General features: G+C 39.8%; 2 protein-coding genes across 3 annotated transcripts in view; both read right to left on the bottom strand.

The window, feature by feature from the left end:
- Positions 1-2,483: 2,483 nt before the first annotated feature.
- Positions 2,484-10,305, bottom strand: lpcat2 (lysophosphatidylcholine acyltransferase 2). 2 transcript variants are annotated; one of them, XM_010793673.1, is made up of 10 exons: positions 10,002-10,305; positions 9,499-9,638; positions 6,807-7,024; positions 6,282-6,394; positions 5,945-6,005; positions 4,995-5,053; positions 3,946-3,980; positions 3,724-3,778; positions 3,293-3,375; positions 2,484-2,887 (listed from the first exon to the last, which is right to left on the bottom strand). In XM_010793673.1, exons 1-10 carry the CDS (start codon positions 10,110-10,112, stop codon positions 2,884-2,886), a joined length of 879 nt encoding a protein of 292 aa, XP_010791975.1. In that variant the 5' UTR covers positions 10,113-10,305; the 3' UTR covers positions 2,484-2,883. The 2 variants fall into 2 exon arrangements, with proteins under 2 accessions (XP_010791975.1, XP_010791974.1); XM_010793672.1 differs by lacking the exon at positions 2,484-2,887 and adding an exon at positions 2,939-3,183.
- A 1,604-nt stretch (positions 10,306-11,909) lies between these two features.
- mmp2 (matrix metallopeptidase 2) overlaps positions 11,910-25,713 on the bottom strand; it is a 15,204-nt gene continuing 1,400 nt past the window's right edge. Inside the window, exons 3-13 of the mRNA XM_010793671.1 lie at positions 25,058-25,206; positions 23,844-23,972; positions 23,100-23,273; positions 22,247-22,420; positions 20,810-20,983; positions 20,157-20,312; positions 19,581-19,707; positions 15,637-15,773; positions 14,919-15,078; positions 14,575-14,684; positions 11,910-13,023 (exon numbers count right to left, since the gene is read on the bottom strand). Of these exons, the coding sequence (XP_010791973.1) occupies positions 12,920-13,023; positions 14,575-14,684; positions 14,919-15,078; positions 15,637-15,773; positions 19,581-19,707; positions 20,157-20,312; positions 20,810-20,983; positions 22,247-22,420; positions 23,100-23,273; positions 23,844-23,972; positions 25,058-25,206 (1,594 nt within the window). The 3' untranslated portion in view covers positions 11,910-12,919. The remainder of the gene's footprint in view (positions 13,024-14,574; positions 14,685-14,918; positions 15,079-15,636; positions 15,774-19,580; positions 19,708-20,156; positions 20,313-20,809; positions 20,984-22,246; positions 22,421-23,099; positions 23,274-23,843; positions 23,973-25,057; positions 25,207-25,713) is intronic.

Below are 25,713 nucleotides of genomic sequence, written 5' to 3'. Positions count from 1 at the left end.
TGCAGTTATTAATGCATATGGATTTCATCTACAAATGTGTATAGATGGGTTATGTCATTTGGAAGCATCATTATGTGATCCAATCCAATCCACTTTATTTGTATAGCACATAATGAAAACAGAGGGTTTACCAAAGTGCGTCACACCAAACAGAACATTATAATAAAATATAATATTACAATAATAGATAAAAGGCACACGTAAGAATTAATACAAGGCACACAAAGGCTATGGACAGACAATAAAAGCATACAAATCGATAAAACAGCTCAGACTGACTCGAAAGCGAGGGAAAAGAGGTGGGTCTTTAGGCGAGACTTAAAAGTTTGAAGGGTGGGCGACAATTTGACATGGGGGGGCAGGTCGTTCCAGAGCCTGGGGGCTACCGCTGAGAAGGCTCGGTCTCCCCTGGTCTTTTTCTTGGTTTTAGGCCTACCAGCCGCAGCTGATTAGCCCTTGAGGGGGTCGGAGATTTACTGAGGGGCCAGCCCATTAAGCCATTTAAAAACAGACAATAACATCTTAAAATGAACTCTAAAATGGAAAGGAAGCCAGGAGGGAAGCCAGTGGAGGGAAGCCAGAATAGGTGTGGTGTGTCCATGCTTGCGTGTTCCTGTAAGCAGCCGAGCCGCAGCGTTTTGTACCAGCTGCAGGACATGCCAGCGAGGTCTTGTTTAGGCCAGCATAAAGTGCATTACAATAACAACTGGACTCAACCAAAGAGTTTATCTGTTTAAAAACACTGTCGATTTTGANCTTAATAATTCTTGAATATAGTGTGATCTACGACTAGTTTTACTAATGTCTTTTCGTCACGTCGGTAATAAAAGGTACAGAAAGAAAACGTCTACCTTACTGGAGAATTGCTGTAATTTGTTAAAACTTGTGAGAAATTGTGGAATTTACTTGAACCTTGACGATTACAGACTAAACAAGGCTGTTATGACACGGAAGTGGTAAGTATTGTTCTTAGATTACACACACCAGAGTCCACAACAGCGCCGACTATCCAGCCAACTCGTAGTACTTTTACGAGGTCGACTGCCGGTACAGCGGGACTTGACAAAAGTTGGCCTGGAGTTTTGGGTTGTCGACTTGCGGGCGGCCAGCGAGACAACTACTACGAACACTAAGCGACGCCTACTCTACGCGCTACCCGGACGAGCCCACTATCATAGCTTCGTCTCTCACTCGTTGGACCTTCCACAACAACAAACTGACCTACAACCAACACCTCCGTACACCTCTCCTATCTATCACGATCACATCACACCTCCCACACCCACGTACTACACACTGTTCGTACGCCAAATCGCATTATCTCTACCACTTCTTCCATGAGTCCCACACCTCATGACCGCGACAAACATTTTTTAATGAGACCACTTTCTCTTCCACTGATTTGAATAAAAGAGTTCAGCTTCATTTCTCCGACCTTTACAGAAGGGTCACTATCCTCATGAAGCATCACCACACAATGACTCATCCCAAACATTTCTCATGGACTGGGAGGGAAATATAATTATCTTGTTATTGTAAGGTAACAATCCGATTACTTCACAAACGGTACGACTTTGTGGCCCCGACATCTTACAGGACCACGTCTAACAGCAAACTCTCAAGGTAACCAGCGGCACAGAAGAAATCTCTTTCTGGTCTTTACTACCTATGTGCCTAGCACAAGTTTAGTTATCCGTGCGTATACTTGTTTATTATTACTAGGCGGGGTTTCGTCGTAAGTCTGATTCCTGGTCGACAAACCTTTACTCTCTTCATCTTTGATGTCGCATAAACCAGTTGTACATTTCGACCATCTTTCATGTCCCAAAAACTCAAGTTGTACATTCTACCACACACACACTATATGAACATTCATATGCAGTCTACTTAACCACAGAGCGCACACACAAATGTCGATTTAAAAACGATTAATCGTTCAGCCCTAATGCAGAGCACACAGCACACACAGTGAAATGTGTTCTCTGCTTTTAACCAATCCTAGTACCAGGAGTCTAGTACTAGGAGCAGTGGGTAGCTAGTGTACACCGCCCAGGGAGCAATGGGAGTGAGGGGGAGTGAGGGGGGTGTCCGGGGCCTTGCTCAAGGGCACCACGGCAGGGCAGGAGGTGAACTGGGACCTCTCCAAGTAGCAGTCCACTCTCCATATTTAGGTCTGTTCGGGGACTTGAACCGGCGACCCTACACAGTTGACAGTAAAACACCACAAAGTCACTCACTTAAAACACAACCTGATCTTCATCCTCCAAAAAGATCAGAAGATGAGGCTCAATAAAGTCGATTAAGTATTCAAACAAATATAAAATGTATTATGTTGTGTGTCTGTGTCGTAGGTCCAATCCAATCCACTTTATTTATATAGAACATATATAAAAGGCACATAAGGGCTGTGGACAGACAAATAAAAGCATAAAAATCGATAAAACAGCTCAAACTGACTCGAAAGAGAGGGAAAAGAGGTGGGTCTTCAGGCGGGACTTAAAAGTTTGAAGGGTGGGCAACAATTTGACATGGGGGGGCAGGTCGTTCCAGAGCCTGGGGGCTACCGCTGAGAAGGCTCGGTCTCCCCTGGTCTTTTTCTAGGTTTTAGGGACTACCAGCAGCAGCTGATCAGCCGACCTCAAAGCCCTTCAGGGGGTGTACACCTTTAGGAGGTCGGAGATGTGCTGAGGGGCCAGCCCATTAAGCGATTTAAAAACAAACAATAACATCTTAAAATGAACAGGAAGCCAGTGGAGGGAAGCCAGAATTAGGGTGATGTGCTCATGCTTGCGTGTTCCTGTAAGCAGCCGAGCCGCAGTGTTTTGTACCAGCTGCAGGCGTGCCAGCGAGGTCTTGTTTAGGCCGGCATAAAGTGCATTACAGTCATCTAGATGAGTAAAAACAAAGGCATGAGTAACACGCTCAAAGTCTAAAAAGGATAAAAACCGGTTTAATTTTGGACAGGAGCCTCAAGTGATAAAACAAGCTACACCTAACAGTGACCAAATACCTGAAAAACTAAAATAATCTAGCCCTCACTTTCATCAGTCATGAAGTATTAGTTTAAAATGGGTATCAATAATACAAACAGACGTATGATAAGAGGAAAATAATGGTACAAATTCAGAGAAGAGGTTGTTTAGAAGTTACCAACCATTTAGTGCATTCATATTTGATCAACGACTGCAACCCAGAACAAGGGGGGAAAAGTGTTGTTAAGGTCAGACAGTCTTATATTTTGTGCTTGAGCAACACACAGTGGAATTCGCATTTCAGACCAAATAACACTTACTTTGCCATTTTGTCTCGCACTCTGCTAGCAAACAGAGGAGGGCATTTCTTTTCCTCCTCTGTGGGGATATGTGTCGGCAGGAACTTAAAAAAAAAGAACGAACAGACAAAAAAGGTCACAGGGAAGGTCAAGCAGAAAAATCAAATCCTAAACCTTTGAATGAAAGCCAAATCTAAAAACACACATTGTGCTTACTTTGATGTAGTATATAAGTCACAGCATAGAGATTAAGGTCACATACTTGTATAGTAAATTCAATGACAGAGATAACCTGATTCTACCAGTAAATAACAAGATGAAAACATTACATAATATCTTAATTTACAGATTTTTACAATATTAAAAACGACCCAAAAGAGCATGTGGTTTATTAAACTTATATACAATTAGATATATTATATTAGGATGCACATTTGAGGAATGTTTGTTACCTCTATCTCTACTGTGGTGTACAGCTGGCTCAGAGTTAGCAGCAGCAGCGTTTTCCTGCATGACACAAGCAGGACAGTTGGTTACAGTAGTGGCAATACAAAGCAATAGTGTTTGTTGCTGAGTTAGAATTGTGTGTTTTGCCAAGAGTACTGGCATGCACCACTTTCAGGGAACATGCATACTATAGGTGAAACATGAGAAACTGTAGAAAGCACACTCACGAGCTGAAACCCTGCCAAGTCCAAGACACTGTGTCCTGCAGGGAAGCATACATAAAGCTTCATTAAACATTTACACTGAAAAACAATGGTATACATGATGTTGTGTGGTACAGCTGAGTTTATAGTGTAGGTAAACATTATGAGATTATGTCAACAAAGTTACCTCAAATATGTGAAAATTCAGCTGGTAATCCATGTACAATTGCTTGGATGGACATAAACTGACTATTAATACTGTGAGCGTGTGAACTGCACCCCAACAGGAAGCATTTTCTCTTTGGCTCTGCATTTATATAATTATCTTCCAACTACCCTATTTGCAAATGATTACATTGTTGCTATGAATTTGGCTCGGAAAATCTAATTAAGCAATAGCTCACGACAGGCCGTGGTGTATGCTCATTATATCACAGCTAAGGGGCGTGGTTCGGCCCGACGCGAAGGATGCAGTTTGCTTTTCAGCCCAACTGTATACAGTTAAATCNAGCTCACGACAGGCCGTGGTGTATGCTCATTATATCACAGCTAAGGGGCGTGGTTCGGGTGTGCTAGTGGATCGCCGGAGCTGTATTAGATTAACATTAACATGCTTATTGTAGTTCTATGTGCACTGCGGCCTGTAGAACCATCCTTGATGGAGCATATGTGTGGGCTGGACCTGTATTTTACAGTAAATGAGTGAGCAGAGGTTCGAGTTGTCGATTCTTGTTCTGTTTTCTGTGACTATCTTCCTCACCTTCTTTAGACTTTCAGTTGCGCGCGCTACTAAAGAGACGCGCTACCATGGAAACCAAACAATGGTGTAGCTGTATTAAAGTCCGAGTGGAAACAGTCGTGAGTAAATCTGATTTTGTCAGAAATCGGGAGAAATATGACCACGGGAGGAAACCGGGAGAGGGCAATGAAATCGGGAGTCTCCCGCGAAAATCGGGAGGGTTGGCAATACGCTCAGTATATCACGGCTAAGAACCAATCAGATTGCTTGATTTGACTTGTCCGTTTTATAAGGTTGAATATATAATCGCTATTTTACAATCACGATCACATACCAGTTTGTTGGGATATCTCATAACCACAGGCTGCACAGGGACCCCTGGGATAAAGGCACCTGAAGGTGGGGAACACACGGTATGGATGAATTAATGGAGGCTTCTCATTATGACTCAATGAAAGCTGAATCGCAGTCATAACCACGGTTGTATGGGTATCAGTCAATACACAAACCATGTTGTATCGTGAATGAATGGAGCAGTGTAGTATCAAGTGTCATTTCTGTTAGTCTATCGGCTCAGTGTAGTGCAATTCAAGCTAACATGCTACATGTGCTATAGGCTACAAAAGAATCTAGTTTGTTTTATTCAAGATTCAAGGCTTGTATTGTCATTAGCTACAGTGTAGTTATGTCAATGAAAATCTTAGGTCACAGGCTCCTCCAACAGTGCAACACAATAAAACGGATAAAATAATGCAAGTAAATACAAATACGATTGAATATAATAGAAATAGTGCAAGAATAGTCTATAAGTAATTGAAATATGATTTATTAGAACAATTGTTTTTTTGTTTTAAGTTACAAACAGATGAATGTTATGGATGTTCTTTCAAAAGTTCAGGTGCTTAACAGTCTTATGGCCCGTGTTTATGTTGCATTTGCAAATGTTTCACCAAGTAAGGTCAGATAGGAATTGTATTGTTTACTCCGCACATGAAAGCTGTAGGCCTATAGCTGTCAAACTGTGATCACCAGTTCAATACATTTGACAAATTCGACTTGGTTTCTATACTTATTTGAACATGTATGTATTTATTTTCAAAAATTATTGAATTTTTTTTTGGGTAAAAATAAAAGAAAAATTTGGAATTATTTTTACCCCATTTTTTTTTTATAGGATATGTACATTTCGGTTAACCGGTTAACCGTTTTTCGGGGGGTCGAATATTCGAATATACATTTGCTTTCAAATTCCCATCCCTACATTACAGCACATGTATATCTTACCTTGTTTGAAAGTGATGAGACAGGAGCGATTTGTACATGTTCCCTCTGGAAATATCAGAACCTGAGGAACAAAACATAAGTTAATGTTAAGATCTTAAAATTTTATCAAGTTTTCAATGTAATGCTGCTGCAGATTTCAAAGGATGCTTTTGAAATAACAGTATTTAAATGGTATCTACTTTGTCTATCTCTCGTGTACAGTTTCAAAAGAAACATAGTTATCCTGTGGCGCTGCTCTTGGGGTTTTTCTAAGATGACAAGCTTAGAGTTGTCTCTTCAGCTATAATAAATGATTATACCAAATGAATATTAGAGGATGCTTTGTGTTGGTACACACCTGTGGCCAGTGTCCCAATGACTTGGCTCTGCTCTCGATTTCCTGGATTGTATTCTTCCTGGAGTCGGGGTCCTTCCTGGACACAAGCACCGGCTGAAGACAGCGCACTAACCCTGCAGAGAGAGCAAAACACACACACATTAACACATTTAACAGAGGAAAATGCTCTTGTCAATTCAATTAAACAAACTTAGAGGTGTCACTACTCTCAAAAACATTGATGTAATATTTAACAAGTGCATTCTCACCTTACAAAACACATAAGTAAATAATAGATAATATCTGATTGACAAGGATATGTTCCAATGGGATGTTTAAACTGAAAGGTATCTAATATATTATAATATAAGAACGTTGCATTGCATATGTAACAAAGCCTTCTGCAGTCAGATGTCTATAAGCGGTTTCACACTTCTGTATTTGTCACGTATTTTCACAAGTTCACACCATAGACTGTTTATTTAAAAAGGTTCACACCCAGCCTTTCCTGTAGCGAAAAAGCAAATCACATGCTAATCATCTTACTGCCAAAGATGGGTGTAGCCAGGTTCTCCAGTCGTGAGACGGTGGAGGGCATGCCTGCAACGATGCACACTATCCCATCGAAAAAGGTGGAGTGGGGGGCTACAGCCAGGATGGGGGCCTCACTGCTGTCCACCTGCCTGCCCTTGATCACCACTCTGAAGCCCATGCAGAAGTAGTATGCCCTCCCCAGGGCGGCCATCACTCGCCGACACATGATCCTGGAGATGAACGGAACATTTTGTATTATTTAATTTAAAAGGTCCCCTGTTATACTGTTTTTCATCAATATATTATAGGTCTCAGATATATACAAAACATGCCTCTGAAGTGTTTGGCTCCAAACACCAAACAGATCATTGCAGCATTACCCATAATCCCCTCTGTTTCAGCCCTGTTTCCAAAGTGCTGATTCTCTGTCTGTTACTTTAGATGAAAATAAGGAGCCCCTCCCCACGCCCCTCTGAGAGATATTTGGTTACAAAGAACACAATGGTGCTTTGGAGGGGAGGAGATTCAGGTGATGAGGGGGGGGGGGGTTACCTTGGTTGGTGATTGGCTAATGGTTACTCAAGCCAAAGCATCGTGATGACATCATAAAGTGGCCAAAATCTGATCAGCTCATTTTCAGACAGGTTTTTATAGAAATGGATCAGGACAAAAAGAGAGAGAATCTTTGTTCCTGAAAATGTCAGAATCTCTTTACACAGAGGGGACACATGTTGATGTAGAAGAGACATGAAAAAGTGGATATTTGCTTAATAGTTGACCTTCAAGGAATGATAAATGTGTAGCTCAAAAAGGCACTACTTTGTTTCACACTGGGATCAGCCATGTTACGTTGTTTCTGTGTTAATCATTATCACTTCCAGGGTTACTGTGTCACAGTGGGCAAAATGTCAGTTTCTTTGCTAACAAGATGTCTGAGCACAAGAGTTTTAGTAACAGGATGAGTTGCAACACTTTGTACTTCTCTTGCTGAGAGTCTTAGCATCTATCAGTAACTTCCTCATTATCTAGAGAAAGGATATTAAGTCATAGGATAAATTGACATCATAAGACAAAATGACAAATGGTGAACTGTAACTTTTAAAACGTTTTCCAAGAGAATACAAACCCATGACTTTTAAAAGCTGCTCATTGGTGTAGGAAGCTCAACGCAATGCAGATTTCAGAGCAGAAAGCTTCCCATTAACAGCACATTGACGTACCATCAGCTGATTAAGTTATAATGGGTACTTATAAATGCAGAAAGCTTAGAGCAACACAGAGCGGTGCAGGCTCTTATATGATTCAAAGAACAAACCATTAAAACATCAATTATTTGAACTTTCTAAGTTATCATTCAAAAAACAAATACTGATTCAAATAGTTACATTTGAGTATTTAGTCACTGTTTCCTTTCAGCGTAAAACATAAGCTTCAGTGTTTACCTCCCAACCCCCCGAGGAATATGGTAACAGTTAAGCAATAAGTAGGTGAGGAAGATAAGCTTCTCTCTTGTTTCCGCCACCAACACCATGTTTGGTCATAATCACAGAAAAAGCCTTAGTCTAAGGCCACAAGAATGTTAGAACGCCCCACTGTGTATACAACAGCTGCTATCTGCACAAGTGAAACGTTTAAAATCTCCTTCCCTGTTTAGTACTCAGAGGTAAAAATCTACAGTCTTACAACTAATCCTATCCAATATTTTACAAACGTATTTATCAATACAGAACTATGGTATTCCCCGCACAGAAGAATATATTCAGATACCATCTTAAAAAAGAATGGAGATCAACGATCTAACTGAAAGATCAGTTTAATTAATCCACCCAATAGTAATAACCATGGTGGTTTATGTTCATAAAGAGATAAATTACTCTTTCAGGTGCTTTTAGGGTGCCTCACCAATACCACTGGTTCTTTATTTTCTGAGAGCTGAGTGCAGATGTGATCAACTCAAACATGATTCAGCGATAATGCAAGCTGCTACACGTTCTTCCTGTCACGTCAGGAACTATTATTTTGAGAATATGCTGCAGCCCTGTGTTTCCTGTCCAGTTTATGAACCCAGCAAACACAATGCTTCTGCTACCTCTTGCTTTAGTGAAATGCACTGAACATGGCGGCTCACAGGCTATAGAAAAAAGCAAGTGTTAGTGGCCCTCTAACGTAATGTAAGCCTGAAGTATTCGGTTCTTGATTACAGTTTTTTGGTGCCAAATAAGAAGTAGTTTTTCGGGTTCAAGAACCGGCCCTGCTGCAAACAGGAATAACTGGTTCACATCAGGCACTTGCTCCGAACTGGTCCTGGAACCGGTTTGGTCGGAATGGGGTATCAGTGGGGGAAGTGTAATTTATGGGGACGAAATAATGGCTGCAAGGTTTGACTATGTATTTGCTTTGCAAACACAACATGTTTGCATGATACAGCACAGGTAAGTAAAACCGGACACTATAGCACAGGTAACTTTACGCATTAGGCCACACTGAATTTACTTAAGTAACCATGTGAATAAAAGAAACATTGTGTACGTAAACAAAACTGATGTCACAAAGGCAGCTCTACTGGTTTGCAATTCATACGTTTTTAGATGATTGAGTGAGTCATATATCATCATGCCAGCCTGGTGAGTGTGAAGGTGCCTGTGAGGTGTGTAGCTCTGTGGGAAGCTGTGTTACAGTCTGATGCTGTTTGTGTCCTAGTTACCGTCTCCATCCTGTCATTGGTTCGGCTCCTTTCACAGGATGGTTGAAGGTTATTATGAAAGCCACTGGCCATGTCACCATCAGAACCAGGGACACAAGGACAGCGCGAATAGGGACCAGGAAGATCCCCAGGAGGACACACTGCATGGAGAGGGGCACACACACATAATAAATCACAGGCCTATACGATAATCAGAGAAGACTGCTGCCAGGGTGGTTAACCACCCTATGGCTGTTTCATTTTTCACAGACGTATGCCTATGCACGAGTCCAGAATCCACATCACTGCACGGATTTCTAGAAAACACACAACGGCTCTCATTGTTTGTGCTTTACAAGCCGATTGTCAAAGCCTCATTGGAGAAGATTACAGGCCCTGGTTGCACAGCAGCCTGTGTGTGTGTGTAATCTCACACAGCATTGTGTGTGTTAGCCGTAAAGCGATGACTATATTCTACCAAATCTTGCCTTAACATGACCATTGATCTGAAACCACATACTCACTTTAGTTATAGCTGCTTTGGAGAGTTTGGTGTCTTGCACGAACGGGTTGATGACCGCAGGCAGCAGCAGGGACTGTTGCCTCGGCAGGGTGAAAACTCGCAGCGGCGGCATTGCAATCCAGAGAGCGAAGAAATAGGCAAATGCTTTAGTTGAAACGCCGTTATGTTATCATTTCACTTCCTCATCGGAGTGTTTCCTTTCACATTTATCCTCATATCAGACGATCCTATGGGCGACGGCGACCGCAGAGCAGCGGAACCAGACGGTCTCAGGCTCCGCCTCCAACGTGGTCGCAGCGGGGTCCGAGTCCCATCGAGAGTGTGTATTTTAAAGCCTGCAAGCGGATTTGCATCCATTTATACAATCTGTGAAACCTTATTATGGTGTGTGCAGGATGCTGTTAATGCATTTGACGTATTTATAAACCTGTATCACAATTCCGATGCTGCATAAAGACAAAATGGTGTGATGTCAGTCCCCATGCATGTGCTTTGTGCAACCGATTATGAATCAGATATGTATTTTGTATCAATATGTGCATAACATGTCCAACAATATATAAAAAAAAGTATTGCATCAGTGAAATGACGCCGATTTTAAAGGGAAAATGTGACATGTAAAAATGTTTGTTTACAAGATCTTATAAATGTCCACAAGATGGCGCAGTTTCATAAACAAATGTGTTTTGTTCTACCATAATGAAAGTCCTATAATGAAAAGTTGCCTTTTCACCATAGGCATCATTTTCATCACTTTTTGAAATGGCCAATTTTGTCCCCACTACTTTTCAAAAGTATAACTTATAAATGTTCTGAAAAATAGCGTGCACAGAGAAATGTAATAAACAATAACTCTGGTTTAGTTTCAAGATGTGCAATTTGGACATGTTAGTAAACTTTTAATAGAACATGCAAAATATAAAACATTGCTCCCACTTTGCAACAGCAGGGTGCAGGCATAACACATTAATGTAAACAAAACATAATTCCTCCTTACTCAACTGACTCTAAAATGTTAGTACGTTTGTTTTGTTGCAATACATTTAATAATGCAATATTTCTTCAAGTTTTGTTTTTTAAAAAGTAATGTATTTAATTCTTGTTTTTATCACTTCATTTTTGTAGTTTTAGTGAAACATTTCTTTTCATATAAAATGTCTTTATATATTTTATGTCAAGTAAGTTTTTATGATTGTATAACACATCTGGTACCAACACCGGCAGCCCCTCCTCACCGAACGAATATTAAAAATTATCTTTCATGTCCCGTTGAGGCTTTTTTTGTAATGTTTTTTTTTGTTTTTGGTTATTATTATATTATTATTACTTTTTGTATTTATTCAATTTTTTTATACCATTCATTGTATTTTTTTCATAATTCTTTATTATTATTATTTTAATGTATTTAGTAGATTTGTACTTTCTCTTTTTGTAATAACATGTTGTTGTATTATGTTTTTAGTTGAATGCTTCCTTATACTTCCAATTCACTAACTTTTACTAGGTAATGTTTTACTTTTTACTCCACTTTTATTTTTCAAATGTTGATAACAACTGGATTAGCTCATAAATAAGATGTTAAGTTTGTAGCAATAAACAGTTTAGTATACTTATATATAGAGAGATACATATATTGTATACTGTATATTACTTTGTGATAATGATTATTATGTAGGACCTACTTTCACTTATATTTGAATACAGGACCTCTACTTGCAAGAATATTTTTAACAGTTTGGTATTGCCACTTGGTCTCAATAAAATGTCCTGGATACTTCTTTCACCACAGGTATTTGGTTGCTGAAATCACATGCTTTTAAAACGTGTAGGCTCATAATGGCATAAATAACCCACTTTAATTTTTTTCGCAAGTATAGGATGTTGTTCCTCTGTTTATCACTGATCCACATTATATTGACCATCTTTATTGATGACAGTAACAAAGTGCACAAGCATAAAAACAACACAAAACACAACGGTATTTTTAAAACCCAAGAGAAAAACAGAGAATATAAAAAAAGAGATTATTAAACAATACTACTGCGGTACTCGTCATGATTCCATCATGCAGCAAACTAATACAGACTCTACGGGCAACCTGTGCCCTTAATCTCCCTGTACCATTAGTGTAGGGAAATGCAGTTGAGCAGTCCCTTTACAGTCCTATACAAAGTGCTAACCAAATGGAGAATAATGTGTGCCTGTGAATACGACTTTCTGACATCCAGAGAATGCTAAGTAGTCAGACATAAGCACAGAGAATATAAAATGTATATATATAGGACTAAATGCAAAAAGCTATCTCTAAAGCACCATCTTCGGTCAAACACATTGTGCAAATTCATTTTTTTTCAAATGTATTAAACAACAATGAGAAAATCAAATAAAAATCATACATTTATAAAACTGCACTTAGTAAACTGGACATAGTAAAAGTGATTCAAATCCAACATCAATTCCTCATATGGGGTCAAACAGCGTTCCAGAATTACATTTGCATAACAACGGCAATATCTCACAGCACAGTATAGCACTGCGTTCAAGGCAGTGTTGACATACCTGATGTCGGAGTTTTTAAAAAACACATACAAAAGCTATAAAACAATCACATGGGGAGTACATATTGTAATAAACCTGCATCAGCATATAAAACAAAATGTCAACATCAAACAGTATTATATCCAGTTGCATATGTTGCCTGTGCAGACGGTCCCGAGGTGCCTGTCTACAAAGCAGGACGCTGGTTATACAGGCTGGAAGGGGCATGTCTCCCACAGAAGCGTGCAGAGTTGCCAGAATAAAAACTTACAACAGTGTGCACTGCAGCCACCTCAAGTTGTGTGCGTTATTATGGCAATGTCCTTATGAGGCCAGATGTCATTACATGATTTAGCTAGTTGTGAGACTCTTTGGAAATGCTCAACAGCCGAGCCAGTCCTTTGTGATTTCACCCAACTTGACGATCTTCAAGCTGCTGTCTTCCAGTTTGAAATAGTGGTTGCCTTTGAAGAAGTAGCTGTAATCTGTTTGAAACAAGCACAACGTTGTTTAAAAGAAGAAGGTATGTAGCCTGTGTAAAACGAGGTCAAAGTAACCATGTAGTAACAGCAACATAATCAAGCTTTAGCATAACCATATAAACCAACAGTCTAATTACATGTAATCAAAGTTTAAAGCCTTACACTCTGTTAAAGCGAATGTTACGCCTCTCTCTCAGAATCATGCCAATGGCAGGCATACAGAGGACCCCCTTTAGAGCGGCACAGACTTGCTTTATAGTAATGTGTGTGTTCACTATGTGGGGAAGGGGCTACCTGATGCTTACGTTCATTTTTGTAAGTTGGGCTAGCAGTTACAGAAAAATCCTTGGTTTTCTGCCATAGTTAAAAATCTGTTTCTCACCTCTAACCTCAAGGATTCATGGCTGACTCCTAAAGGGAAGTTTAATAGTGATGTCATGACAATAATTGACCACCATAAACGGCTTGCATGCAAGTTGCAACGCCCTAAAGCTAACCATGATAATGTATTCACTGCAGCTCATTAATTCATGAAAGACATACAAAAACCTGCTCTCCCCCACACTGTTTTCTATCAGGCCATAGATGACTCCCTAACTTCAGAACTGCTCCCTTTTTTTACTTTGTCAGCTCCCTGAAACTGTTCTGTTCTGGCTTGATAACATAATTGCTGAGTTGTGGTATATAAGGGGTTTGTATTGACAGAGGCATATTGCCAGAATGTTGATAGAGCTGACTGGAATTCCCTGCAATCTAACCACAAGGAATGCTAGTGTGAAAAGTGTAGATTAGCACCCAGAGCACCAGCTTTAATCAAAGCACCACAAACACCACAAATAATTGTTCCCCTTCGGTCTTCTTCAAAACTCAAACAGAGTTTCAGGCCGAGAATGCCATTTGCAACTTTCTGTCTTTCTGAGAGGGATGTGTACTTTATTGTAGAACATATTTAATGTATAAAAGATGAGCATACCCTTGTGGTGTTCAGATTCTCACGAAACTATCTAATATATTATTCCAATAACTTGTATATAGACTCGTATTGCACTATTCCACTTTTGTTTTTCTCACTTTTTTTAAAAACTATTTTCCTTTTTGTATTACTTTTAATATAGTATATTTTAATATTGCTTTAATATTGTCTGCTTATCTGTATTATTGTGTTGTTGGAGAAGCCTGTGACCTAAGATTTTCAACGACATAATTACTCTGTAGCTATGTTAGTTTGACAATAAAGAACCTTGAACCTTGAACCTTGAACCTTGAAACGATATGGTTCATTTTTAGCCATGCTAGTGACATGTTCAGACTGGGCTTGAAACCAGTGCTGCTCGGAAGATACAGTTAGACATTTAAATGTATATGTATGGTGAACATAAGAAATTGGTTTCCAGTAATATTAAGTATGTAAACGACCATGCTTCAAAAACCTCAGTTACGGTTTTGGTCATGGATTCATAACACATGCTGCTAGCTTCTAGTCAAATGTCCCTTCATTAATTCATACCAAGCCTGTAGATTCACGAATGTTGGGATAATAAAAGTTTTTTTTACCAATGCCATTAAGACTGAAGGAAGAGTCGATGTCATCTGGGAGACCATTCCAAGAATCAGCAATAAGTTTTGGGAAGCCAGCGTCCATTGTCTTTGTATCTTCATTGTATCTGTACCCAAAATGAGAGTGGATTTACACAATAATCCTTCAAATTTGTGCAAATGACACACAAACACACCACACACAGAGCTGTTTACAGAGCAGCTGAGGCCACACAAATTGCTAACTACATCCAGACGTAAGTTTTGCAGCTAGAGATTATAACCACAACAGCTCAAGCTAGGGTGTGTCTGACAACGATTTGAGCCTAACACATTTTTAGATAATCTTTGCCCCTCCTCACCTCCAGAACTGGTCCCCAGCAAACATGTAAGTCTTCCTGTTCTTCTTGAAGCTGAACACAGAGTCAATTTTCTCCAGGTCAGTGGGAAGTCCGAAGCTCGAGAGCCTCTTGGGATAGCCTGACTGCAGCGCGTCTGCTTTGTAGACCCACACCTCATTACCTGTGAGGGAAGAGTGAGTAAGTGAAAAGCAGAACCAGGGATACACTAACACTGAAGACATGTGTTTTATTAAAACAAGGTAAGTATGTTAAAACAGAACGGTGTGATCACGGTAGTATCCCATATTGCTGCAAATATGTTATTAACCAAATGTATTATATCTTAGCATGAGATCATCATTTAGCCATGTAGGGTATTATGCATCTTCTACAGGCAAACCAGCCCTGCTGTTAATCTCCTCAAAGCTGATACATTGTAATGTTCATCAGTATTCAGGAAGGTTGTCATATTAATAAAATGCAAGGAATGTTTCATAAACCACTAATAACTATGGTCAAATATCTTAAGTGTTCCAGGAGTGCACACCGCACTGAAGAGTGCTCAGCCAACATTCCTGCTTCTCCTAAAGTTTTAGTTTGTAGGAACAATACTGCAAAGCGAATCAAAGCCTGTGACCTAAGATCTTCATTGTCATAACTACACTGTAGCTATGCACACATGAAAATAAAAGCCATGAAACTTGAACTCCTTGAAACTTTCTTGATTTCTCCAGCATACCTGCGAAGAACACTGTGTTTTCCTCCACTGGGTTTTCATATGCAGCGTCTATCTTGATAGGCAGGTCCGGCCAGTAGGTGGCCACGAGCATCGGGCCGGTGGGTTTGCTTCTGAAGTTTACTGACCTGAACAGGAACCTGGCAGAAAGAGAATGAGCGGGTGAGCGGCTGTACGAGTGAGAGTGGAAGAAGGGCAGAGGGGGATGATGAGGAGGAGGTGGGGGGAGTGTGTGTATGTGAGGAGCTTTTAGTGCAAGTGCAGCCACAATGGTCTGATTCATGAGCATCTGGTTCTCGTTAGGACTGAGGCTGCAGACGCCAGCGGAACAAGACCTATCTTGCCTGGATTTCCAATACACAGCTGCACAACAACGGCATATTCCCAAAGCCTTTTCCACTGACCTATTTTTAAGAAAAATATCAGCCGATTCCCCAAAAAATTGTGGTCAGAATTGGAGATGAGACACAACAGACTTTTTTGTAAACATTTGTCAAAAGGAAAGAGGCAACATATTTCAATCGGAACAAACCATCTTCAAATTGCATTATTTTAACAGTGTTCTTGTAGATCGGTGTACCAACAATATCCAGAGGGCTTTTCTGTCTCTTCTTCCTTTCTTTATTACATTTTAAATCAAAAACATAAACAAACATCCTGCCTGATGGACGGTTAAAAGGATACACTCACAGGATATTGCCATGTGGAAGTTAAAGTACCGCACATCAGTTTTCCAAACCATTGCTGAGACTTCGAAATTCAAGTAGGTCATCCGTCCATCCTGCATTTGTTGTAATCAAAGCAATGTCATACTTGTTGATTACTTGCATGACGATAGATATTGTTACTCTTACAGGAATGTCATCAGCCACGACTTTAACAGGTTTCGTATCCCACACAAGTTTGACTTCTGGAAAGTTTAGGTAATGTGATTTCCCATAACTCTAAAGCTGCTGTTGGGCAACAGATTCAGTGGAAAAGCCAACTGGCAGTTCAGAGGATTGTTCTCTGTACTCGATGAACTCGCCTGCTTTAAAGTTACAATTCTTAAGATTGTCCTGAAATTAAAAAAAATGTTATACTATTTATTGACAGCATTTATTTTACCATAACCCTTCAATATATCTACATTCACGAGCATATGGTGTCATTAGTATTGGCCTCCATTCCCAAGCTGGATTCATCTATATAACCAGCATGAGGGAGTTACAGGTCATTGTGTAAGGGAGTGCAATTACATCTCTATATTATTGATGACATCCTCAATGTTCACTTGTTATATACTGTGAGCTGTTTTAGCTACTGCTAATGCAAACATAGTGTGTCCTATTGCCATTGCTTTACATTAAAAGCGTTCAAACATGAGTATTTCTACTGTGAAGCAGCTACTGGAAACCCAATGTGTTGCTAACAATGGTTAGTGCTGACCGTGATTTTAAATCATTGTTTAAAATGCAATGGTCACAGTCTTTTTCTGCACTCTGCAGTCAGGGGATGATTGTACATGTTTGAAAGGGAGAAATGGAAAAAGAAGAAGCAGCCACAGTGAGCAGCTGCAGGCTACACACTGCTCAGCATGTAAACCAGCTCTACAGCACTGTGCTCTGCTGTTGTGTGGAAAACTACTTGCAATGTAAAATCTGATTAGCGATTGTCATTATTTTGGATTGACTTCTTTATCAAAACTATTTGACCCCAGTGGTGTCACCAAATTAACCAGGACTGAAATCTGAAGGGTTACAACTGAAAGAAAAGAATGGACAAACAGTAAATAGCTTCTTTTGGCAACACGCTAGTTTATAAGCAAATAGCTGCTTCCTTGCAACAGACCTAGTCAGTAAGCTGGCCACACTATTTCTATTCGTCTTTATAATAATTGCTTTCTCCTTAAGCCTCCAGACAGGCAGGCACAGTTTTATGCTGAGCTCAGGGAGTGCCATACATATTACCATTCAGTCATGTCAAGATTTGTCCTACTGTACATTATAAATATGCTGATCCAGAAAGAAAATGGGGGGGATCCAAACTTCATTCTTAGAGAGTCAAGTGAGCATTAGCCCTGGGGCACAGAGGGAAACTTTTTGTTTCTACAGCTATAAAATAGTGTTAGAACTGTACAGCTCAAAAACCTGATATCGCCTCCTACATATTACTTGATATTCAAATATCAACTCAAGAATTGCTTGAACATATCACCCAGCCGTGTATGGTTAAATAAGGGAGGAACAAACAGTCAGATGCTGATCTTGGCCAAACATTAAACACAAATCATTTTGGGGTAAAGCAACTGTTAAAGGGGCCCTACTGTCTGCAAAGGCTCAAATCCCAAAGGGAGTTTCTCTCCCGAACACTCAAGTTCAAGTCCCAGACCAGACCTAAATATGGAGTGTGGACTTCTACTTGGAGAGGTCCCAGTTCACCTCCTGCCCTGACGTGACAACCCCCTTCCCCCCTCACTCCCATTGCTCCCTGGGCGCTGTACAATAGCTGCCCACTGCTCCTAGTACTAGACTCCTGGTACTAGGATGGGTTAAAAGCAGAGAACACATTTCACTGTGTGTGCTGCTCTGCATGTGTGACCATTAAAGAGGGTTTCATCCCTCCTAATTCTTGACAAATTCCACCTAATGTACATGGCAGGTGAATGTGCCTTTCCTCACGTGCTGCAAATGATTGCTCTGGATTATGATAGAAGTACATTTGTTTTTTTGAATTTGGTTTAGCTGAAAATACCCAAAGAGTGCTGAAGTCTCTTGACTCAAATAAAATATACGGACTACAATAAATATCATAGCTTCAAACCCTACAAGCACCTAATGCATTTTTGCATCCATGTGTTACAAATGATGGTCATAAACTGCCATGCCGAAGTTTGTCTGTGCATCCTCTGACGAGCACTGTTCATGTCAGAGAGCCACAGAAGGTGAAAAGTCAATCTGCATTGAAGCAGGATTTGTGAGCGTGGCTTTTTCTAACCCAAGGTTCTCAGAGAGCCCAGTCAACTGAATGACTACACTCTTTGGTACGGAGGTATGCTGGCCTGTTTGCTTTGGACACACTTATGGCCATGACAGGTATACAGCTCTGTTAATCATGAAAAACCTATGAGTCGATGTTATAGCACAGCTGGAAGCATTAACAAATCATAACTGACACGGTCACTGTTTGAGTTTTCTATAAGTTCCTTTTCAAAAGCTTTGTTACATTGGTTTTAAGTAACTTTTAGGAGCATTTATAAGTAGCTAAATTCAGCTGTTGTGATGTAAATGTTTAATTTACTACGTGAACATCCACTGACTCGCAAAGACTGTTGACAAAATCATATCACTTCTCTTCTATGCACGGTCAGCAAGTACACACAGTGAGCTTACAACACTTGACATTCACTGGCGCCATTGGAGAGGACTGCCTGTAGACTGTGTTTATGAATAATTACTATTTTGGTTCGCACTGCCATGGAGAGGCAGTTTGTCCCTCCTACTAATTGTCACATCATGAAACAAGCATCTAATTCCCAATCTTTAAGTGGCACACATTTGCAATAAGATAAACTATAATTAACAAGAAACCTCATGTCAAACTGCTCATTGTATGTGGGCAAATGTTGATCAAATCTGACTTGTGAAGGCTGCCTTATTTCACTTGCGAAATCATAAAGCCAGAAGTAGACTGTTGGGTTTTGTTTGTCTATCTTCCAATGGATCAAGGACAGGAAATTTAACCAGACGTTGGCAGTGCTTGCAAGATTCAAGAGAGTAAACCATGGACTTCATAATGTCTTCATGACCCAGAGAGCAAATAAAAGATAGCTAGCATAATCAAACAAGATGGGTAAGAATGGATTCATTGTCAGTGCTCTACCACATGGTCTTAATGTAGCATATGCTCAGTTGCTGAAATCTCATTTAGTGCAATCAATACTGTGACCTTTTGTTTAATTTGATTACCTGTCCTTGAAGAAGAAGGTCTCTCCTCTGATTTGTGCTACAGCATCAAAGACAACTGGCTCTTTACAGATGTCCATTGGAGTGACTGGACCCTGGGTGGGAGACAAAGGCTTGTCTGTCGACGCACCTGTTTATAAGAGAGTTAACAAATTACAGTAATTCATCTTTCATCAAGGAGTGATTACACACTCACTGTACATAAGCCTTTCCTTGCTTCTTACAAGAAAGAAAACATACCCCAAGACCTCCGTGAGTCTGAGTCCCTCACCCTGTTCCAGTCCCGCCTCAAAACCCACCTCTTCAACTCTGTATATCCATAAGCCCCCCCTTTCAACCAACTTCCTCCTGACTGATTTTTCTGTTTGTTTTTTTGTTTTTGTTTTGTTGTTTTTGTTTGATTTTGCCTGTCCTTGTTTGTCCACCCTCCATCATAATGTAAAGCGTCTTTGGGTTCTAGAAAAGCGCTATAGAAATATAATCTTTTAATATTATTATACCGGTACTTGTATTGTTTTGTTCTAGGGTTAGGCTTGATCCCTGTACAGGAAACTAGCCACAGATAACATTTAATCTCACCGTAAAGCTCCTGGATGCCGTTGATGTCATCATTAGAAAGTCTGAAGTCTTTAGTGTAAGTGTAGACGGGGGCCATCAATGCTCCGGGGTCCTGAGAGTGCTCCAAGCCAAGGGCATGACCAAACTCATGAGCGGCCACCAGGAACAAACTGTAGCCTGGGAACAAGCAGCACAAAGGGACAATGTTGACTGTCCTGTTCACAAAGCAATGATACTGTACAGTAGGAGTTGGTAATTATATCATATGAAGAGGTGTTTCTGTGTTTAAATACGTTCAACCGGGGCATGATGTTGGGACATATCAAAGTCAAAGTCAACTTTATTGTCAATCTTTCAGTTGTGTGTACAGACAGAGAGATCGAAATACCGTTTCCCACAATCCTGAATACAAAAACATATATATAGAAATATGTATGCAAATATGTATATACCTATATATACACAATCAAAGACACATTTATACATATGCACACATTAAGACCTACATAAAAGCACAACAATCAATATATACAAAATAACACTCACTTCAATATCTTTGAGATTTTGAGCATTTGTACAAGAGAAAAACAAAAAAGGCAGCCTTATGTTACTTGAGAGTGCCAAAAGACAAACGGTTAAAGACCCCTACGAACTGTCCCAATGACTTTTCCTACCTTGGTCAGGACAGAAACCCCATTTGCGGTCATCATCGTAGCTCTTGGTGGAGGAGCACCACATCTTGCCATCACTGCGCCCGGATGAGGTACAGGCCTCATAGGTGTCACCCAAGAAAGTGAAGGGGAAGACGCAGGGGCTTCCCTCTGCATTCCCTCCAACAGTGGACATGGCTAGGGGGAGAAACAAAAGTTAACTGAAGAAGTAAAACGTGTAGTAAACTGAGTCAATTGATATGCCAGAATATATCCTCAGAACAGTTTGTATTGTGAAAAAGCACAGATGGTATTGAAAACAGCATCATGAAAGCACTGGCACAACACACATGACATCAATATCTAATCAACTGGGCCCCAAACCAACAAGCACCCGCCCAAATTGATTTTCTTTCAAAGAGAGATCGTTTTCAATCTGGCAAGACTGGTTGAGTGCATTTTTTTTTAATAATCATTTCTTATTCAGCACAAGGTAGCGCACGCAGCTTTACAACAAAGCTACTTTCCTAACCAATTAGTACCAGAGGAAAGCTCCAGTGATCGTATGTCTCTCCGTCTATCCCCCCATCCTACTTCACTACCTCAAAACTAAAGCCAGTCCCTCTGACAGAATGGAAAATAAGCCCTGCCACTGCACATTAAAATACTTTCACAGCCACTCAGCAGACCGCGAGCAAGACCGAAAACCCCAGCTTAAGCATTCCTGTAAACCAACACACGGCAGGGCACCATATACTGCACACCAAAGACAGTAAAACACACTGTATACAGCCAGCACATAACCCTTAAACAGGACTTCTGTTGTGACATTCCGGGAATGTTCAAAGTGGAAACTTCCCAAGGGAATTAACAGGTATAATATGGAAATATAGGGTTTTAGACTATTTGTTTGTAGAGAAATGACATGGTATTTATCCAAACAATAAGTGTCCACAATCCATTAATTAGCCCAAAATACAATCATCTGTTTAATACATAGGCTAAAATGTAAAACATGCCAGCAAGCTAGCAAGTTGGGGAAAGGTAACACAAAGATTACAGACGACAATGTGGGCTTTTTGCAGGTTTAATTTGGATAACAAATACATTTTTTACCATTAAGTTTGAATGAAAATATATTCCCTAAAATCCCTCAATTAGCATACTGATTAAAAGCTACACAATCATGGTAACGGCTAGCTAGCAAACAACAAGCAAAAGCTGTTAACAAGTGACAAGAGTTGCTTTTTTATGTGTAGGTCTGTTTTCCCAAAATAGACTACGTTTTCAAAGGTAACATTTTTATATTGAAATTGAGATACATTCCTCTGATTAACTTCCCTTGGATGGCTTCCAGAAAATAAGAAAAAGAAAATGCAGGCTATACAAAAGTACTAATTTAAAGGTTCTCTGTTTATCGGGTAGGGACCATAATTCCAGGCAGTAGAAGACACCACTCACCAGTCTCAGGGCAGAACCCGAAGGACGTGTCCACATCAAAGTTGTCAGTGGTGGCACACCAGCGGTAACCATCATCCCTGCCTTCAGTCGTGCATGAATCATACTTTTCTCCCTGAAAGATGAAGGGGAATTTACATGCAGCGCCCTCTGCGTTTCCAGCAATGGTGAATAGTACTGTAAAACAAACAAAGACAAAAGGTGTTATCGAGAAAATAATAAAAAATGTATTAAATGTGTTCAATGCTTACAAAGCATTTGCTCCAATTCCTACAATAACTCAGACCCTTTAACCCCTGGGTGATGATGTAAGACAATGTGTTCAAAGAAAAGGGGAAAGTTATATAAAAAAAGATGGAATGGGACTTTTTTACATAAAAGAAATAAAGCGAAGCAAAACAGACGGCTCCAGTACAAACAGGCCTCACTCGTGTTCTCAACTCGGTACATGTGTACTTTGGCGTTGTAATGGGCATGTAATCATGTTAGTACCATGGACAGCAATTCAACACAGATAAACAAAATGTTTAACAAAGCCCAGTGTTGTAAAGTGGGGCAGCGACTTGGAAAAGAGATATTCCATAATCCATTCCAAGCGAAAAACAACTCTTTCCTGGCATACTGCTCAACCTACTTTCTTTCTGTCCATAATCAGCAGAAAAGCTTTGAATAAAACAAAAATCTGGTTTGAAGTATTGCTTCGACAGTATAAAAGACACTGCTTCAATTTCAGTCTGGATGCAAGTAGGGGATGAAACCACTGAGGTCAAGTGGGGCCACAAAATAAATATATAAATAACACACTACAGCAAATGTGTTAGAAGGAAACAAGAAGACAGCCACAGGACATACTTACATTCATGAGGGCAGAAGCCATATTTGCCATCTTCTTCAAAGTTGTAAGTGGTGGAGCACCACAGGAAGCCGTCGTCTCGACCCTGAGCTGTGCAGCTTTTGTATTCAGTGCCCATGAACATGAAGGGGAATTTACAGAACTCCCCATCAGCATTGCCGAACTTCACCTTCACCACTGTTGAAAAGATTAAAGATCATATTGACATATTTTATTTTAACAAGTACTCTCACTTACACAATACAAAAGCAAAGATATGGTATACATGTATTGTAGTAAATTGGATACAACTTCCCAAAGCACTGATCAAATAGGAAAAAGGAGATTTCTCCGTGCCATGAGAATGGGAAAATAGGCTTATAGATTACTTCTGCAGAAATGATTAATTCAGATGATAGGATTCTGGATAATGGGAAATGCATGAAACTATCTGGGTCAATATGTGCAAAAACAAATGCCTGCAAAGGGGATTTTTTTTTCTATTCAGCTTCCAGATGGCTGAGGTTTGTCATATCTAGTGCCAGAAAGTTCAGGCAAAGTTAAGACGATTTAAACAAAAGTATTTGAAAGTCAAATGTATTATCAGAGTCATTTTTTGGCGTAGGTATGCCCGGTAATCTCAACCTATACTTTGTGTCCAAAAAAAAGATTGAATATGGATTTGAAAAAAACACTTACTTAGCAATATTTACACAAATCAATACAAATTATAGGAGGTTATACAATAAGCTTTTCTTTCCCCATTACCTTGGCCATCTCCCAGCGACCACTGCTCATCATCATCAAAGTGAGAGTCTCCGCCAATTCCTGGTCCCGGAGCAAAGGCATGAGCCAAGAGGCCGTCTTTGCCGTCGAAAGGGTAACCGTCTCCATGTTCTGTGGGTTACATTAGTCCATATTAACACGTCAAGACAAATATCAGATGTCATTTGCTTCTTTTTAAACAGATGGAACCGCTTTGTAGAAATTAGCAAGGCAATACGTGTCAAGAGAAACTATTTTGAAGAGGAAATACTAAAAAAAACATTTCAGGAGTATATTTCTTACTCCATGTGTGTGTGCATTAAATCAATAAAATATTCCTTGTTACTTTTCCTACCAAAAAACAACAGTTTCAGGTTATTTTTTGTTTGTGTTTCACTATAATTGTCAGATTCCTTCTTGACACTGTCCCCTACGGCTGCCAGATTGATATTATGACACTGTGCAAATATGAAATGTTTGTTTTGGTTGGAACAACTGAAATGACTTGAGTGAAGAGGTGTTACTAAAATATAGGTTGGAGGAGTGCGGAGTCACTGTAATAACATGTATGTTGTTGCTCCTTCAGCATACGCCAGTGAACTTTGGTTCAACTGTTTATCTTCTTGGAAGTGGAAAGCAACTTCATGTTGAGGGTCAGCTGGAACTCTTTACCCGTCCATATCATTCAGGAACATTCTCAAGTACATTTCAAAAGGTTGCTAAAAAATTATTTCAGTATTATAAAGTCAATGTGAACTGTGCCTGTAGCTATGCATATATTATTATGTACACTTATTTGTATTTACTTTTGTTTGGCCTTAGGATGGCGATAATTGGATGACCTAATCCAATGGGGATCCTAATAAAGACATAAAGACATGTAACAAAAATGTGTTTTTGTTGTGCTAAGATCATTGAGTTTTAACCTGTAATACCGTGCCACATAAATAATAATAATAATAATAATAATAATACATTACATTTATAAAGCGCTTTTCCTGGTGCTCAAAGCGCTTCCAAGCAAGTAAGTACAAAGACAACTTGTATGTAGGCAGGCATGGAGTTATGTTCCCCGTATCCCAACAAAAGTGATCAAAACAGTTACTAAGATTTAATTTCACTATAAAATAAACCTATTCTTAAAGGAATGTCAGTTGCAGATGATGGTGTTTAAAACAATATCTATAAATGTTTTTTTGTCTTTATACATGGCATACCATTGCGGCCAAAATTAATCATGATGTCAGCCTCTCCGTCCATTAAGCGTTCGAATGTGAGTGGGGTGACGTCGCTCCACACTTTGAAGGCTCTGAAGAAAGCATCATTAATGACTCCCTCGTCCAGGTCGGGGCTGTATCCAAGGATTCTACAAAGTTCACAGAGTCAGAGTCAGATTCATTGAAAAGCAAGACAAACCATGGAAACTAGGACAACATATGCCATAAAAACAAGAAAATGTCTGTAATCTGGAAAGTGATGATGGATTTGTATGTGTCATGTTAAGAAAAGCGTGTAGAATTATCTTTAAATCTATTTGCCAACATCTGATCATGGAAAATAACTGGTAAAAACATCTGGTGAAAATGGTTTATGAAACAGTTTTCAACCAGAAACTCTGTTGTACAGTATGAAAAACAAAATCTAAGATCTCTAAGTTGCTGTTGACTTTGGCTCCCCGTCCTTCTTACAAACACACAAGCAGATGGGCTGGAATGAACAGGGACAGAGAAAACCGCTGATATCAATAAACCCATTCCACATTGTTTTACTGTAACCCTCAAACAGCACGAAAACAAAAGACCTGACACATACTGTGTAGGAATGCTGGTGTAAGCAAGACACAAGATGCAAGGGCGCAATTACTGTGTGGATG

Source organism: Notothenia coriiceps, unplaced genomic scaffold (genome assembly GCF_000735185.1).
Source record: "Notothenia coriiceps isolate Sejong01 unplaced genomic scaffold, NC01 NC01_scaffold00037244, whole genome shotgun sequence".
NCBI lineage: Eukaryota > Metazoa > Chordata > Actinopteri > Perciformes > Nototheniidae > Notothenia > Notothenia coriiceps.
This window is presented reverse-complemented; position numbering and strand designations above follow the sequence as displayed.

Excerpts from the sequence above, each read along its gene's own strand:
- lpcat2 (XM_010793672.1), bottom strand. The coding sequence starts at position 10,112 with ATGCCGCCGCTGCGAGTTTTCACCCTGCCGAGGCAACAGTCCCTGCTG. Across the intron at positions 3,981-4,994 it reads TGAGATATCCCAACAAACTG|GACACAGTGTCTTGGACTTG; the intron begins GTATGTGATCGT and ends GCTTCCCTGCAG. Across the intron at positions 3,376-3,723 it reads ACACCACAGTAGAGATAGAG|TTCCTGCCGACACATATCCC; the intron begins GTAACAAACATT and ends TTTTTTTTTAAG.